Genomic DNA, 19,310 nt, shown 5'->3' on the forward strand with positions numbered 1-19,310 from the left:
TAAAAAAAAAAAGACCAAAAACAGATATTCTTTGATGCAGAAGGACACTAAATACTGAAATCATCACAGTAGTTTATTATTTGCATTGTTGCAAAATGCAACATGAAAACACAGTCAGCTGATTCAATACTATCTCTTCCACCCAAGGACTTTCACACAATGCAAGAGGATGTAGTCTGGGGCAACACTTCCCTTAAATATTCAATCTCCAGACATAACCTGCTATGTAAGCTGTGGGTTTAATACACGGATTTGTCAATAATTCCACATAGGCAGTTCTTTTCTCTTAAGCGCGCTTGCATGATCTGGTCAACAAAATAAGTTTTGCAAACAAGTGTCAACAGAAGAATGCATGCCAATCTACTGCTACAATCTCTTTGAAGTGCTGGAACTGGTTTGGCTAAATGTTACGGGCAATAATGACTCATAAAAAAAATATATTTCGTGCTCTCCAGCCACACCCTTTGTTTGTATATGTTTTGTATATTTAGAGACTTAATCATAAAGAGCTAATTTTCTTGGAATTGGGGTTTGAAATTGGTACCCATAAATAAAACAAAACACCTGTGTGCTAGTATTTTAAAAATGACAAATAAATTCAACTTTGCTTTGACACTACAAAACAGACCCTAACATTATAATCTTTAATTTAGTGGGATGATCTGCTCAGAATATTTGATCAACACCAAAAACAACAAATACATTTGGCATCGTTTTCTTATTAAACTGCTGGGGGAGTAAAAAAAGCAAAAGGTGTTTTAAACCACAAATGTCTTGCTTTATGCATTCTTTCAAGACTCTTTATAAAGCAGATTCTGAATATCACCATAAGTGAAAATGTCAAATATTATGTTTTTATGCAAATTATTCTTTCAAAAGGTTTTCAAATTAGATAAGCAATATTAAAGGAGGCTGTCCCATAAAATCTTTGAAAATTTAGCAGGAGATGAAATTCAGTGATGGCATATTCTCTATGTAAACCGATTATTAAAAAAATAAATACATAAAACAAGAAAAAAAAAACTGTTCTAACAGAACCAAGCCGAGTAGTGAAATTTATGTCAAAAAATTAGACTTACAGCTACTTCCATTCACTGCAGATACGTTATACAGCAACACTGTTTAGCCACAAACACCAGGTATTATGGCTGCAGGTTCTGGGAGAGAAGGCAAAGCTTTTAGTCAGACTAAAAATACTGGTTAGGACCAGGCATGGGTCAAGCATGAGATTCTCACAGTATAACAACCTGTGAGTAAAAAAAAAAAAACTGAGTACAAATCTCAGTATCAGATTTTCACAAAGCTTTAAAACAATGCTTTTAAAAACTTTTTAAACCTTTGGTACACATCCCAATACCTGTATTTGGTACATGCTTAGCAGAAAACATAACATCCACCTCAATGATGCTCCAATTTTAGTCTTTAGAGTAAAAACGCTTGTTGTAAGCAGTCATTCACCAATGTTTTAGAGAAATGAGAGATTGGCCTCACCACAGAGCGCTTTTAAATCCCTGTGTAGGGTGTTAGTTTGTTGGATCTCCAAGCTACTGCTCTCACACTTTTTTTTTTTTTACCATCACAATTCTTCACTTTGGGGATCAGGCTGGTGATGAACATTTCAAAATCACACTGATATTTTGGGGTGAACATTGCGATATGTTGTGCCATTTCTACCGCACTCTTGGTTGCCAAAAGAATAATAATAATAAAAAAAGGTTAAATAAATTCGCACAAGCTGCCGAAACAGAGATAACAATCCAATTTTACATCATCGAGATTGAACTGGAAACGTGTTCCCCGTGTTTACGTGACAAACATACGGAGACAGGTCAATGCACACGTTAAATCACTGTGACCAAGGCTCAGATTGTTTTGTTTGTGTTGTAGCTGGGGAGGTTTCACATGTGTTTTTTCTGTGAACCCTGGAGGAACTACATCTACACAGCAAGTACAAATGAGGACGTAGTCTCCTCCTCACGCTGACACACATGCACACAAAAAGAGCGTGTTAAAATGAGACTTTTAGCATGGCAAATATTTTTTTAGTGCTTGTAAAAGAAGCGGGAAACTATCTCTTTTACTTAGAAAGTTTGACTTTTTAAGAAGTCAAACCTAGAAATAGGATGATCAGACCTGTATTTCGCAAACCAGTTGAGTTTAAAAAATGCGATGCCTATTTTTAAATGGCCAAATTTCTGGGGGGAAAAAAAAAAGCTTTATTCTTTTAAAGCTGTTGAATTCGTGGTAAATAATAGAAAACTGAGTAGTTGTAACCAAATGAGGAAGGTGCCTGTGCCCAATACAATGAGCCGCTGATATGAAATTACCTTGTGTCAGCTGAGGTGAGGAACAGTTAGAAAAGTGAAATGCAACAATATGCTGACATTTAAAGTCTATTTTTTTACAAAGTCTGAGAACAAACCTAGCACTGATTTTATCTTCACTACCTCCTTTCGTATAATTCAGACGTCTGCTGTTGGCTTTATTATGGGAACTGAAGATTCGATTTGATTTATAACCACATTTAACAGCTTTACCCTTAAACATGATCTCACATGTTTAGCTGCTGTTAGAATGACCTACTTACTGCACACAGTGTCGACGAGAGCAAACAGGACGATCCTTACTCTGCTCTTTAATAGGAAACAGGCTTATAGGCTGTTTCAGAGTGGAAACCAAAAGAAAGAAAGAATTAACTCTAACAATCTTTAGATGATTATACAGAGATTAAAACAAAACAAAACAAAACAGACAAAGCAGTTATTTTCCTTCAGGCCAAACTGATACCTTTTTTAAAAAATCAATTTTGTATTGGTTGAATAAAGAGCCACAGGGTTTCTTTGCCATTAGTATTTATTTGCAAATACCATAAGAAGACTCCAACAAAATTACTCTCAACCAATTTAAATCGAAATTTTACTTTCGAGGAGCTTACAGCAAGTTTCAGAACAATCACTCAGGTTTTGTCCAACTACTGAAACGAGCTGCTAGATGACAAAGTACAAACTCTGTTAAGTGGCTAATCATGCAATCATAAGCCAGTCTGCTTTAAAAAGAAGAATTAATTAGCAGATTTGCGATCTGAATAGCTCAAGTCAAATGAAATGTTTCACTTGCGTTATGGGCTTTGAAGCCAGAGCGACAAATTATGCAACACTGGAGGCTCTCGGCACATTTCTCCAAAATAGGGAATAAATTTATGGAAGACGCAACAAGTAAGTGGAAATATTTAAGAAATAACTATCTGTAAGTATTTTAAATATTTGTACTTTTTTAAAAACAACTGAAATGGTTATACTTAGGATTTTTTTAAGAATCACAAAGAACTTCAGATGTTCCTTCACAACCAGCAAACCTTTACATGAGATGCATGTATAAACCAGTGTGAAAGCGGCCATTTTGACGCTGGTTGAGATTTAAGCGATTATTTGTGCTTAAAATCACAACTGTGATTATTTAAATCTAAATGAGTAAAAATCTAATATTAATAATCAAAAAAACAAAACATGTGACCTTTTTTTGTAAAGATTCCCATTCTTAGTATGATCATTAGGCAAAGATTCTTTGGAGATTTATCTTTTTGGGACAAGCTTTATTTCTTCATCAAAAAGTGGGAATGCATTCAGTTAGTATTCATTCAAAGTCGTTTGTCGGATTTGTTCCACCCGGTGCTTTTTACATGACATATCTGTGTTTTCATTAGAGTAAGCAGAGCACAATGAGGTCGGATCAAATATATACACACAAATCAAAGTTTCTGACAATAAAAAAAGCCTGTTCTTGAGAATAGTTCAGACTAAAACTGCAGCTATAATGTCAGTGTCAGAAGCGTTCTTGTTCTCCAGGTCTCTACCAGGCTTCTTGTAATCTGCTTCGGTCTTGGGGGTCATGTTGCGTTCTGACCGTCGGCCGCTCTGTTGGCGCAGTAGTCCTGGATACCTGGCAGAAGAAAGAGAAAACGCTTCAGATAAATCTGCTGAGGTGCACAAACCCCAGTTAATTCCATAGAATCGGTTTTATGCTGAACTTAAAGTTATTAAATTTTTATTAAACATTTTTTTTTCTTCCTCTTTAGCAGACTGCTTCCCATTTTTTAAAGTGAATACTTCTTCTTTCAGTAGATCTAATCAGGAATTAGACCAGCCTAACAAACAAGTCATCAAAAAAAAAAAAAAAAGGGACTTCACTAGAAAAGGGAATGTGACTGAGTGTACGTCAAACTTCCTCACTTCTAAAGGATGAAAAAAAAAGACACAGAATTATGAAAGAAATGGAATATGGGGAATAGAAATGAACTCACTTTGCACAATCCCATGGTAGACCTCAGCTGCAGGAGAGTCGGGGACTTCTTGGAGGAAAGACTTGCCCTCATCGCAGCTCCGTCCGATCCTCGGGTCCAGTGGCACCTGGCCTAACAGAGGTAGATTTAGGTCTGCGCACATTTTCTCTGCACCGCCGCTGGAGGGGGGAAAGATCTGTGAAGTGTTCTAAAAGAGAGGAAAAGAAAAACAAAAGCATAATCTGGATCTTAAACCACAAAGCTCCTGTCCTACATTACACATTTGATGTCCGGGCATTAATAATTATTATAAAAACCGACCGTGATATTTGCAGTTCGCCATCCATCCATGTAATCAGTCCAAAATGTACCCTGATAATTCACCAAACTGTTTGAATAACTGCAGTAAGTTTGGTAGACAGTAGGTTGATTGTTCTACATAAATTAATATGTCGTCTGCATAAAATGTTAATTTGTGTCCAATAGCTTTAATATTTATTCCTTTAACATCCTTATTCTGTCTTACCGATTGTGCTAATGGTTCTAAATATAACGTAAAAAGCAAGGAATCGGTTCTGACTGGCAGAAAATCTCTTAATGTAAAACCTTGAAGTTTAGCTTCTATTCAAACACACATAACAGAAATGTACAAAGAAAAGACAGAAAAATAGACATAATTTATGACTGTTACGTTTGCACACAGAGGAACATTTGGTTGTGAAAACTTTGTAGTGGGTCCGTCTAATCAAACTGAGCTGGGACTGAGCTACTAGTAGATTGGGACACAGAGGCCCAAAAGGTCCGTCCTCTGGAGGTTCCACTTACAAACTTCCTCATTCCTCTTCTCGTTTATCTCAGCTGTCCTGGTCTGCGAACAAAATCTTTCCTCACCAAATCTAATCTTCTTCCCGTATCCATGTTTTTAGTACACTTTTGAAAAACATAAAATTAACCATTTCAAGTTCTTAACAGTATCGACTGCATGACAGTGGTTCATATTTGCCGGCAACCTTGCATTTGGGACACACGAAGCCGCTCATGTTCTCCACAACCCCGATGATGGGCAGCTTGACCTTCTGACAGAACCTGATCTCTTTTCGGACATCCTGGAGGGAGACTTCCTATGATGAAAAGGAAAAAAAGAGACAGACAGCCAATTAGGCATGAAGGGGGGGAAAAAACTGAGGTTGGGAATGGCAGTTCAGGAAATTACAGCAGTTAAAGGAATGTCAAACTTTAATCTGGAAAAACGTCTGGATAATGAAAGCTACTGACTAAAAGACACTCACATCAAAGCAACAAGTTTTTCCACCATTCTTAAGAGTCATCCCAGTCTGGTTTTTGTCTGGTAATGGAGAGACTTAAGGAATGAGGAAGTGTTTTTGGTTTTGGTCTGATCTCACAGCTTAGGCCCAGTTAGGTATGAGGAAACAAGCACCGGTCAAATGTTTCGCACCGAAAAAAAAAAGAGAAACACAAACATCATCTGTGTGTTTATAGCCAGAAACCTGGAGGGAAGAGAAATCTTATCTGAACAGTAGATAAGCTTGTTCAGTGATCATTTTGTTACTGGAATAAAACACAATCTGAGAACAATAATTCTAGTCTTGGCAGCAGAGAATCCAGTCTGCTGCTCTGCCTGGTTTCCTTTTAGGACCGGTTCTACTTTGACCTTAAATAACCAAATCCACAGCAGCCCTTATCAGATCTGCTGCAAAAGGAAATGCACAGGCTATTTTACAGTCCTTCACTCTTTGTGTGATACTTTTAAACGAATGCTGCCTGAGTTACTCCAGACAGCACCGTGACGCTGCTGACATTTACTCAAATAACTTAAACAAGCTTTAGATTGCACCACAGGAGTCTGTAGCTTTATTTGCAGCATAAAAAAACCAAATAAGTGATATATTTATTCAATAGATAGAGGCATATAAAGCAGAAGACATACAGTGCAATGGAAAAGTATGTGCACCCCGACAGATTTCTTTACTTTTTCCACTTGTACAAACAACATGACAGGTAGCATAACTAAGTATAAAATGCTGATTAAAAGGATTTCATTTTAAGGCAATTTGACAATTTCCCTTATGTGAGAATGCAAACAGTCCCACTTCACCTTCATCCCATCATGCCATTTTTATAGATAATGGCATGATGGGATTGTTTAAGGCCACAAGTTAAGTCAGGACTTTAGGCAGACCCACCAAAACCCTTTGTTTTGTGTTTCTGAGCCATTCAGACATGGATCGCCAACCAGCTGCGTAACCCAAGTGCTGACTGGGCATTCAGTATTTTTGCTACAAAGCTGAATTCATGGTTCCCTCAAATCCAGACTCAGGAAAAACCACCACTGCGGACACAGCGTGGCGTTTTGATCCACATCTTTCAAAACGATCAGATTTTGTTGCAAATCTCTCTTGCTTTTGCGATTTTTTTTGGGGTCAGCAGCGGTTCTCGCTCAGAAAATCTCCCAACACGGCCATTTTTGCCTGGCTTTGTGTTGGGAACACAGACCATAAACTGAGACAAGTAAGGCTTATGACAGATCTCACTTGGCACTGTGCCTTTCAAATTCAAAAATACTTTATTGATCCCAATAAAGTTGATGCTGTTCTGAATTGTTGATGTGATTTTGGAGTAATTTTGGTAGGCGTGCCGCGGCTGCTAAGTTTCACGACCCTTCCATGTTTTTTGTATTTAATGGCCCAAAGCCCAAAGTCTTAGAAATGACTTTTTAGCCATTTCCAGAGTGATATCAAAGAATTTCTCTAGATTAGGGCAGAATGTGTTGCTTTTTGAGATCTTTTATTTTACATGAAAGATAAAAAGGTAATGATTTTTTACCTTTCATGTAGAGCATTGTTGATTTGGAAAGCTTTTTCCATTCGCAAATTTAATATGAAATTGGTTTTATGTCCTTATTTATGAATTGATTTAGGATATCTTTGTCAGATGTTAAAATTTGATCTGAAACATTTAAATGTAGCAACAAAAAAAGAAATCAAAGAAAGGGAGCTATAAAAGCTGTAAAAAAAAACTTAAATTGTAGTGGCTCTCCTTTGCCATTTTGTTGTTTTGGTTCACATATCAAGCTCATTAACCAGATAAATATTAACCAGTCGCTTGCCAACATCTCTGGAAGTTAACAAAAATGTGGACATGAGTCACTGATTTAAAAGAAATATCAAACAAGGCTGTGGGGACTGGGGATAACTCCCGTTAATAATTACACAGGAAAATTTCCCTCTACAGATGCCAATTAATGCTCTACTTTTGCTCAGCCAGTGCTGAAGAATACACAACTTCACATAAAGTGACAAACTCTCTAATCCATAAAAGGGTTGATAAGAAGCAGTTCATGTTGAGCTGCTTCAATGCTCTGCAGTCAGGACAGCACCAAAACATTTTTCTGACTGATTTGTCTAAATATGTTCTCCTTTTTTTATCTTTGATTCCTTCTTGCTGAGACCAAAACTGGTTTTATGTTACTGCTGTTAACCTTTTACATTTTTATATAACATCTTTTACCTTCTCACCATTTACACTATCAAATTGTAAACCACAGTATGTCTTTTTCAGCCATAAACTCCCAGTCATTGTGCTTTCATGAACAATCGGTTTTATGGATTCACTTGCTACAGATGAAGTAAATTAATAACCTCATCCTAAGTTCTCATCCTAAGTGTTGTTTTAAAATATTCTGTAGAATACCTTTTTTATTTTACAGTGCTTGAATGATTTGTTTTGTCTTTCTAAATGTATTTATTTTAAGATGAAATAGCAGTCTTTAATGTTTTGAAATCCCCCATCTGTAGTTTGAGTTACGGTGACAGAACACATAAAGAGTACCTGAACACACCATACCATCAAAGAAGAAAAGATTGTTCATGACCACATAGGGGTGGCTTTTTTTTTTTTTTTTAGGAAACTGCTTTAGTTTTAACTAAAATTTACACCAGTCAGTAAAGTAAATCAAATTGACATTTTTTTTTGAAACATGAAACATCCAAATACCAAGGTAGTCGAGTTGCAAATCATTACACCAGGTATCAGTTTTTAGAAAGCAGTAAAAAAAAATTAGTGCTCTTCTTTATCTTTTTCACAAACTTTCCCTTTTTTGAGACTGAATAAAGCACAGAACATGTAGCATAAAACTTTTCTGGATTTCATTTTAGCTACATATTTTCAGTGTTTTATTTTTTTTTATACATTTTTTTATTCTTACTCTCTTCCAGTACTCTTCTCTTTAAAGTTTCTACATTTTCCGGATGGCAAAAAAGTTAATTTTATAACGGACTGCCGAAGTATTTAGAAAATCTGTTGTGATGAAAGTAAGCAGTAAACCCAGTTAAAATTAACTTTTTAACTAACTTTTTATAACCTACAATACAATGGATCCTAGACTGTAAAGCAAAGAGATAAGAAAAATGCCAGAGACTATATACTTTTTAAAAGGAATTATATAACTCTAACAATACGCTGGAGCTCTTGGGCATGTCTTTGTATACCTGAGGTGTGGTGATGATGACTGCTCCATCCACATTGGTGGAGCTGAGATACTGAACTATAGACAGGTGCTCATCAGAGGTGCCTGGTGGAGTATCTATGACTAGGTAATCCAGTTGTCCCCAGTCGACGTCCCGTAAAAACTGCTTGATCATTCCTGAAGTGGGGCGAGAAACAAACTGGAGCGTAAGATCTGGGAAGCCGAAACAAAAACATCCAACACTGTACTCGCAAATCTACTGCAGCTCAGCACACCGTTTTTCTTTGGCCCTCTCCAGATCACAGCGTCGTCAGGACTGCCGAGGAGGAAGCCGATTGACATGACCGCCAAGTTGTCTTCGACGTACTGCGACAAACGAGCAGGCAGGAGAAAAGTAAGTAATTTGCAACACAGAAATTACCTCGTAAGAGCAATAAAACTGAAGCCTGGATTGGCATGACTCACCACAGGAGACCAGCCAGAGCCACTCTGATGAACCTACACACATTAAAAAAAAAAGCAGAAAAACAGATCAAAACACCCACTCGTTAATATAAGTCAGGTGAAAGTAAAACAGGAGTCGTATTCATACATAACATGGTAAACCGTACTTGTTCTCCTTCTAGGCCCATGATCCTGGGAATGGATGGACCACAGATATCCACATCCAGTAGTGCAACCTACAAATAGCGATACAGAAGACAAAGTGAAGGAAAACATTTAACATATGTTTAGATTTAGTGTTTGTAGTTTAAAAAAAACGAAACTCTACAAAGGCAATGATCAATCCTAGTTCCAAAGAGTGGGTGTCCTGCATAACCAATATCTTTTTCCTCCTTGATAAAACGTGCTTTAGATAAACGGATCCTGCAGATCTTGGTAACTGGCTCAGCTGTAGCCATCCAGCTACTGGAAGGGTGTTGGTTGGAGTCCAGCTCCCTCCACATTCATGTTGTATACGGCTTAAGTGTAAAGAGTTTTGAGTCATCAGTATGACTAGTGAGCACTATATAAATAAAGTCCATTTGCTTCTGCAGCCCAGCACCTGCCACAGGAGTCCCCCAAGGCTCCTGTGGCACTCTTCTGTGCCACAGAAACTCTTCTCTTTGCCACATCCATCCATTATTTTCCCACTTTCCTCCATGCCTGCACTCAAGTTCTATATTGTCACCTCTGACAGAAATCTGACCAGTGGTCTTCCTTCTATGCAATGTATTACTAGCTTTGACATTAACTGCATTTGTAAGACACCTTGAATAAAAGTGTCTACAAAATCGACAAACTTAAACACAAACAAAAAACTGGGGAGATGTTTAAACTGTTAGCACTGGGTGTGATGGTAGAGAGACACATCTAAAGTAATCAATCGAGCAAAGAGCACAATTAGTCAATTTAAACTTGACTGGCTTTGATCATTGATGAGCAGATCAACTACTAAAAGCTTTTTCTTATTTAATATTTTTACCAGAAAAATTCTCAATTTTCATTCTAGGAATTCACAAACTAACACAATGTACTCTAGTGCCCTTTTTGATGTTTTGTAAAAACCAAATAAAAACACTCGGGACATATGCTGTGATAGAGAATTAACAATAAAAATGCTATTTTATTTGTAGTATTAAAGAGTACAACCTTTCTTTGTTTATGGTCCATAAAAATAAACTAAATACAACTGTAAGTTTGCATTAAGACACCAGCCTCCACGCTCTGATACTCTGCTCTACTCTGAAATACTTCAGCTTACTCATAAGGCATGTCAACCTGTGCTTTAGATGAGCAGAACATTTTCATATTTAAATCTATTGAAATATATCGAAACTATGCATCATTTACATTCCCACCTTCAGGGTGGTTAAAGCACAACAGCAGCCAGACTCAAAAGCTATAGCCTGGTGGTAGTAGTGGTGGTCAGAGTTACATGATTAGGGACTCCATCTCAGCATGTCGGAGACAATGAATAGAAAGAAGAATGAGGAACTTTTTTAGAAAATACTTTTTAAAAAAAAATCAGATTAGAAAGACTGAGAATGAGGACTGTGGATACCAGGAGTTACAAAAACGCAGGTGTTTTGAACCCATGCCATACAGTTGACATTTGTTTTCCACTAGCTCTTATATAAGCATTTCTCCTACATCAGGTGTTTTCTGGTAACCTGACACCAAAGAAAAGGGCGTGTATGTTGATCCCGTTGGCTTTGGCAACTATAATAACTAAATAGGCTGTGTCTCCAGGTGCTATGTTCGTATCTCCAGAGTTTTTGGTTTCGGTTTTCCTATTTAGGTGAAGCTCTGTGTGGAATTGTTTCTTGTAAATAGAGCAAGAAAGATATTATGTGCAGTGGGAAGCCATGTCTCTGCGGCTCCTCGGCTTCTTAAACCAGAAACAAGGAAATCTTATTTCCTCTCTTCGGTATTTGTTTCGTAGAACCCAGTTTGCAGAGAAGAGGATATGCAATTAAAAAAAGCACACTTAAAGAATAATAATATTTATAAATCGGACATAAGTCAACATAAAAAAGCTAAACTGCCTTTTTTAATTGGGACAGTCTGTGTTGATTGCAGCATGTCTGACCTGACGCAGGTCAAACTACAAACTAAACTGCAATGAGTCCTATAAACAACTTCAGGTCACCTTATTTGACCTGTAAGCCTGAAATACACAAATGCTTGGTAATTAAATGGATGAATGTAATTTATATAACTAATAAAGGGACTTTTTCTATATTTAATTAAACAAAAGTCAAAATAAATGCAAAAAGTGTTTTTGTCTTTGATTTTTATTGCAACTTCTTTGTGGCTTTACAACAGTCTGAGTTTATTCAAACACTTACTCTTTTAAATACTCATGAATTTTAATGATGATTAAAACTGAATCATCATTTCAATTTTTCTAAACATTTACATGCCTCGTTTCTTCTAGAAACCATAGAGCTAAAAATAATGCATAAAGCTACGCTACAGTGACCTCTAGTGGTTCTTATTAGGATTGCAAAAGTTATGCAATGACAGAATTATTGCTTTTCTCTCTTTTTTAAAGGTTTTGTTGGCTCTAGTGGCCTTTATTTGACAGTAGTTAGACAGAAAATAGGGTAATGAGAGAAGGGGAAGATTAATATTGCACACACTCATACTGCTATTAAAGCGTAATTTTCAAACACTGTGCAAACTTATTCCACCTGTTTCTTTAGCAGACATAGGACCAAAATAAAATCAGTTCTAAATTGTACAGCTCTGTCCAATGAAACTCTTACATCCTTGTGGGAGACGCACCTAATTTAATAAGTCTGACATTTATCTTTACCACATTATGCTGACCATACATCATTACCTCCTTGGTGCCGTCACTTGCCAGAGCGTGGGCCAGATGAGCGCTGAAGGTGCTTTTCCCAACTCCTCCTTTTCCTGACAACACCAGGATCTTGTGTTTGACCACTGATAGCTTTTCACCTATTTCTGCAATAGCTGGAGAGGACGAAGGACTGAGATTAGCCACATGAAGCTTTAGTACTACTGCAACATGAATATATGTTGGGATGAGGAAAGTTTTACCAGGGTCTGGGGCCTTGGTAGCTCCAGAGGCACACAGCTGCTGGTTGGGGCAGCCCTGGCATGATGCAGACTTTCCTGCTTCCTCACTTGACGTGCCTGGGCAGTCTAAAGAGAAGAAGAGTTTGCTTTGAATCTAAACATGTTTTCTATGTTGAATTAAAATCTGTGAATATAAAGTATGTTTACTTCTGAACCCCTTAGCATCTGCATTTCTAGGTAGATAAGCGTGAATAGAAATATAAACTAGTAATTCTTGAGCTTTTTTCACTCCGTGTGTAATAAATAAATAATGGCTTTTATGACATCGAAGTCCATCTGCTCAGCTCAAAGGATATATGGTTATCTTGTCACAACTCAAATGAAGATAACAGAGATAAAAAAAATAAATAAATAAGCTGAGTCATGAAGGTTTTACTTCACTGTTTAGAACAAAATGGATGACCTTTTATGTGTGGACCTGAACCATAACTACGTTTTGGTCATTACAGAGTTTATCAGCAGGAAACAATGCATGTGGATTTGTTTGGCAGGAAACAAAGGATTAATACGAGACAAAGCATACCCACTACTAAGAATAGTGCAGCATCCATGATGCTTTTGGAAAGTTTCTCTTCTAAATGCTTGCTGAGCGGCAAGCCAGGACATTTTAAATAAAAAAACGGACTCTTTCACGAAGTTGAAAATACAACATTCAAGAGGATTTTCACCCAAAACATATGATCAGCATTTCCGACATTAAGATGGATATACTCAAATTAAAGCATGGACTTTAAAAACAAATGGAGCATTTGTTTTTGGAAGACACCCCTACAAGAAAGCTGGACTTATTTTAAGGCTTTTTACCCATTATTTACCAGTGGTGGCAAGAAATTTGTCAGCGTCTGTTAATTTTTACGTCTTACATCACCAATTTCAATCAAAATACACAATCCAGATGGTTCTTTCAAAGTAAAAATAACATAAACGCACTGACAGTCCAAAACCCAAGATTTTCCACTCGTATTCTGGGTGTTAACTTTCGTCACAATGTAAGTGGGGAGACATTTTCCCATCAAATACATCAAAGACGTGAATTAGCGCTAAATATAAACTAACAATCTTGCGAGATGCAGGTTGATGTAAGAAGCGCTAGGGGGCAACAGGGTTTTATTACATCGCTTCAACGTTTTAAAGCAATTATATTCATAACCAACGTCCTTCTCACTGAGTTATGTACTCGATTAATAAAAAACAAAATTCATTTCAATGTTCCAGTTACTTCAAGTAGACTTTTTCTCCAAGAATACTGGACAGAGTCACAGCGACTGGCGCAGTATTTACAACTGTAACGTTTGTAATTCAGAGAAAACATCGCAGTAGAAAGCCGCTGAAACTACTCTAAATATTCTCCAAACCACAAAAGTTAAAAGAACACTTTAAACATCCAGAACCTGTCCCAATATTTTAATATTTTAAAGAAGAAATACATGAAAATTAATAAATGAATTCTCACGTTCTGGAGCGTTTTCTGGTACGTCTGCCATCTTTGCTTGAGCGTCCTTCTGACATATTCTTCCCCTTCAAAGGTTCCGAGCGGCCGGGAGTTTTTTTCCTTTTTTCTTTTAATGAAAAACTAATATAGATGTTGATTCTCTGTGCACCTTTGGTTGTTTTCAAAATGTAACGATAACTCGTTTTTGGGTGCCTTTGGTCCGACTTGCTAGAGATGTAGGTTAAAAGATATTAAATTCAGAGAAACAGTGTACAGTTAAAGTCGACAGTGTCCAATATTTTTGCATGATAGTTTGTCTTATATGTTGTTATGTTGTTAGAATATGCTAATAGTATTGTGTTATAATAATGTGTATATAAGATAATCTTTGTAATATGCGTTAATAAGCAAATGTACTTGTTGAGTATTTTTTTTATTTCTGCATCAAAAAAGTGCTTAAATCGCAGATAAACTGGACACTAATAACCATTAAATATTATATGTATGTTCAAACAGTATTAAGTAATACTTTTTAAAAATAAATATTTTTTTTCATAAGCAGATGATATGATAGCACCTATTGGACTTTTTGTAAAACACACAAACACAAGCTTGAACTCGTTTCATTCCTTTAAAACCTATTTATCACAATAAACTTAAAGTCACCACTGTGTCCGCTAGGGGGTGGTATTGTTCAGACAGGCGAGAAAAAAAAGTAATGTGCTCTGTACAAACCAGCAGATGTTTTGTACATCTGCTCTGTTTTGAAGACGAAGTTTGTATCACTGTACACTTTTTTTTTATTGTGAATGGACCTACGTAGATGACCAGTTCCAATAAATACAATAAATAAATAAGTTACTACTACTACTACTACTACTACTACTACTACTACTACTACTAATAATAATAATAATAATACATTTACAAAATATAATAATATTATATTATTATACCTGGCCCACGCTCTGGCAATAATAATAATTTTACAACAACAAAAATAATTCTCTGAGTGATATTTTTTTATTTTCATACAATGATAATTAAAACTAAAAAAATTGTGATAAGCACAGGCTGAGCTCAAGGAGATAAAAGCCAATAATTAACAAATCCATATAAAAGCTATACATACACCAGTTACCTTAATTTCTAAAAAGATACAAGGCAGTTAATTCGACAACATGGCTTTGAAGAAGGAATAACATAAAATAACTTTTTCAAGAGTGTCTTTCAGTAACAAAAGTCTCAATTTAAACGTACGGAAACGTCTAGACCAAGGCGCTTATTTATTGTTTTTTCTGCTTCTGAGACGTTCAGTCATAGGTTTAACTGTTTGTCTGAAAATAAAGACAGAAGTTTCATGAGGGCACATCTCTGACATCACTGTATCAGTAAGCCTGTAGATCTCTGTGCCCCTGTAAACCTACTTTGTCTGTTCTCATGTGTCTGACCCTCCCCCCACCCTTCCACTGTTTGCACTGTGGAAGTTGTTTAATGAGATGTTTTCTTTGTGCTGACCCACCCACCCAGATGTATTCATACTAGACATGCTACACCCATGGTGGGATATGATCCACCAGCTCGGCATATGACCTAATAAATTAGAAGTGAAGTATATTTTGAGATTTAATGGAAGCTGTTCAGATCATAGTTCCTCACCGTTTAGGCTTTTAATCTGTTGCACAGATTGTGATCCTGGCAAACCAGTACACAAACAGGTCCAACTTCTTTAGCCAGATATTTGAAAAATTCCAACCATAATGCATTTTGGTGAACCTAATCTTGTGTTTTAGCACCAAAAAAGGATTCTACTCAATGAGCTGTGAGTGGAAAACTTGGCACAGAGTAGAATACGAGCTGAAGGATGCTGCCAGTAAAACGTCAGAATGAAAATGAGCTTGAAGTCCAAAATGAGGCCTTTGAATCTCAGAACTGCTTTTCTATATTGCAGAAAAAACATCTTGTGTAGAGCTATTGGACAGGACTGTAGAGTAATGATTAGAAAGACAAGTTCAGTTGATGCATGAAGTCAGACCTATTCTGCCTATTCAGCAAGAGCAACATGAAACACACACACACACACACACACACACACACGCCCGTGAGCTCACTGACTGACTGGTGAGAGCCCGGGCTCCAAGTTATTCAGCAAAAAAGTTAATGTATTTAGCACCAACCAACGCCACACTCACACAACAGCAATCAAGTTCAATCCCACTGACTTTCTGTAAGAATAAGCAAATCAGCAGATGAGCTGTGTGCGTGTGTGTGTGTGTGTGTGTGTGTGTGTGTGTGTGCACGTTGTGAAGGGAATCCCCCAAATAAAGAGGAACAAGGAAGTAGGCCCTGTACGGAAGCCGATGGGTGTGACTTGGAGATGTAGTTTACAAGCCCTGTGGTAAAACTGAGCTCTGGCCACAAACAAAAAGTCCATTCAAGGTGACCACCTTTATTGGTTGGAAATGAACAGTGAGCTGGAAAACCTACTCCCCACTCCATATCCCGCCTTCAAGAGCAGCGCTGAGTGATTCATTTCTCTGAAATCAAAGTTTTTTTTTCTGCTTGGTTCTGAGTCGTTGTCAGGGGTTGCACTCCCTCTTACACCTCCCATGTTCTTATTTCTCAAGAAACTATCAGCTGATTAGCTCATTATGAGTCATCTCTTCCAAATTTATTTTAATCATTCAATTGCACAGAACTGGCATCAACATAACTACTGTGCCTCATTATAGGAGAAACGAAAACTAGACTTGGTTTTCCTAATTTAGTACACGTATACTTTGATTGAGCCACTCTAGTTATGAAAGTGCTTTCATCTAAACCATTTCATTACATGTTGCTGAATGTTTAGAGCTGTTGTCTTGCCAAAAGGTGAACCAGCTTCTTCCACATGTTTGCTACTTGGCTGGTTGCACACTGCACACATGGGACTTCTTCTGACTTTCTTTCAAAAAAAAGCTCAACAAGTGCGGTGCAACCTCAACAGCCGACTTATCGACACTTTCTTCCACGTGAGCTGTGGATCTCTGCAGTGTATCAGCATAAAGGAGGGGCTTTATGCCGTTTGTTTATTTGTTTTCACACATTTAGGCACCTGGAACGATGAGTTCTGTTTGCAGAAAATGCAAAACACCACCCACTCACGAGAATTAAATATGTGCTATGCAAAACAGCTATCACACAGTCACAATGAGCACATTGTGCACAAGCGCAGGCATTATTAAATCTTCATGTCTCTCTTTGGAGTGTATAGATATATCTATATATAGGAATAAAGTCAAAATAACACACCGTTTTTTTTTTTTGTGCTAATTTTGTGTCTGATCACTTGGATGAACTGAGCAACAAGAATCCTGAGCTGCCTCTGTTTATGTGCATTTGCTTTGCTGCAGCCACATGAAAGGCTTTTTAAGCATATTTAAAATCATGTTACAGGGTATTAGTCAAATATAACTTCAAACTTTGACTAGGCTAAACCAGAGCTTTCTTTCTTTCTCTCTTTTTCTTTCCTTTAAGACAATCAGAGGTGAACGTGCTGGCGCTCTTTGGATCATTGCTGTCCTGGATAACCCAACCCAAGTTGATGCCACATATAGCGGCATCAACTTTCATTTCCTCCTCCTCCTCATTCTCACCAAGCTACAACTGGAACCACTGGCAAAAACTTAAAAATAAGAATTCTAGCAAAATCTGCAAAAATAACCTTAAAAGTTCAACCTCAAAAAGGGTGATGTGACTAAAAGCGAAATTCTACTAAGTGTGATTACGATGCATAACTGGTGTGACATATTTAATAATTTCCAAACGGACTGCTCTGTTTCACTGTTGCTAAATATAACATGAGTAATACTAGCACACACCCTTGAACACAGCTTTGGCTCATCAGAGAGGTCGTGCGTTGACTGACGGGAAACAGGGTGGTGCCCACGCACCCTGTGAGCTGTCCTGACTGACTGCCCGGGCAGAATAACCCCCAAAATAACCGTCATTATCTCCCCGAGCGCCTGCATTCAGCACTTGGGGTGACTGCTGATGATAATGGAAATATCTTTGTTCCGAGGAAGGAAGGCCAGTGAAATATGTCCTTGCATGTGTCGTAGTGTTTGTGTAGAGGAAGGAAGATAAGCTGGGCGAGCGTCCTATTTCAGGATGTAAACATACATAATGCAGCAGTTATCAACTTTGAAAACAGGGATACAAACCGATAGTTGCTAGTATACATAAGCGTTGTTTTTGCACCGCTGGAGAATAAGTTCAACATTCTCCAATATTCTCTCACCGTGAATTTCAGCACCCACTGCACTCCCGAAAGCCTTAAAATAAACAGTATCTCCCCGCCAAAAGTTTTTAAATCTCACAAGAAATGAATATAAATAATTCACTAACAACTGCAAGGTAGGTCTCTGCCAGTTTTGCGTATCTGGAGACTTAAATGTGCATGGATCAAACAGTCTGCAAAAGGTATGCTTCTGCTCTGTCAACCAAATGTGTCCATTGGCTGCTTTGCAAACACGTTTTAGGTAGTTTTGAGGTCTTGTTGAAATCGTTTTCACTTTCCTGCCATCTTCTCTCATCCCGTCATTTTCATTTCGGTTGATCCATCTTTTGATTCCTCCTGTGTCTGAGCTCCTCCTCAGGATTTGGCCAGGTGCTCACGCAAATGAATGAAAATCTGGGGATGCAAATGTAACGGCTGTGTGTGTGCGTGTGTGTGTGTGTGTGTGTGTGTGTGTGTGTGTGTGTATGTGATCTTTTGTTCTGACCAGAGCAGCCCGCGGTAGTTACACACATATCCTGTCTGCATGGGTGGGGCGTGGATGTGAAGGCAGGACGGGAAAAGGGGGTTTGGCACATGAATTCTTGACTTGTTTTCTCCCTCTGTGACCTTGTACTCATTCACAGATTTAAAAAAGAAACAACAAAAAAACTGGAATCGTTCTTTCTCTGAAAGTGGGTTCTTTGTTTATTGTTACATTTAAGTGAATCCTGGAGGTAATTATACCATATTGGAAGAAAGCAGCAAACATGGCAGTTTTTGAGAGCTGATGAAAGCGTCCACCTATCTCAACCTGACCTAAGTGTCACAGTTTCTGAAAACACTGGAGCACACATGGATATGCTTTTAACAGTGTTTCAAAAGACTGAATGTCTGTCTTGCATCCCTGTGCGTGTGTGTGAGCACAGCCTGCGTCTCCAGGAGAGGAAGGGAGGGAGGTGAAGAAAACAGTTTTACTGCCAGCATTGTTCCACAATCACATCCCTCCGTCACAGCTTCCCTCTCTCTTTCTTTCTCTCTCTCTCCGTATAATCTTCTGCATATTTGTTCCTCTCCAATAATATTTCTCCTATCCTCCGCTATCTTTTATCACATTTCGTTGTGTAGTTTTTTCCTGCAGTGATCGGCCTGCCTCCTGCTGATTGCCGCCGGTTTGCAAGATCCTACGAAAAGAGCATACACACACACACCCTCACACACACACACACACACACACACGCACACACACACACGGTCATACATGTTGTGA

General features: G+C 37.7%; 1 protein-coding gene across 1 annotated transcript; it reads right to left on the reverse strand.

Moving 5' to 3' along the window:
* Positions 1-3,571: 3,571 nt before the first annotated feature.
* On the reverse strand, positions 3,572-13,905 carry nubp1 (nucleotide binding protein 1 (MinD homolog, E. coli)). Its single transcript, XM_014972099.2, has 10 exons — positions 13,807-13,905; positions 12,315-12,419; positions 12,094-12,227; positions 9,377-9,445; positions 9,231-9,263; positions 9,041-9,131; positions 8,788-8,942; positions 5,290-5,400; positions 4,301-4,487; positions 3,572-3,939 (listed from the first exon to the last, which is right to left on the reverse strand). Exons 1-10 carry the CDS (start codon positions 13,835-13,837, stop codon positions 3,887-3,889), a joined length of 969 nt encoding a protein of 322 aa, XP_014827585.1. The 5' UTR covers positions 13,838-13,905; the 3' UTR covers positions 3,572-3,886.
* Positions 13,906-19,310: the final 5,405 nt, after the last annotated feature.

Source organism: Poecilia mexicana, unplaced genomic scaffold, assembly GCF_051168715.1.
Source record: "Poecilia mexicana isolate PSO_F unplaced genomic scaffold, ASM5116871v1 scaffold_8, whole genome shotgun sequence".
Taxonomy (NCBI): domain Eukaryota; kingdom Metazoa; phylum Chordata; class Actinopteri; order Cyprinodontiformes; family Poeciliidae; genus Poecilia; species Poecilia mexicana.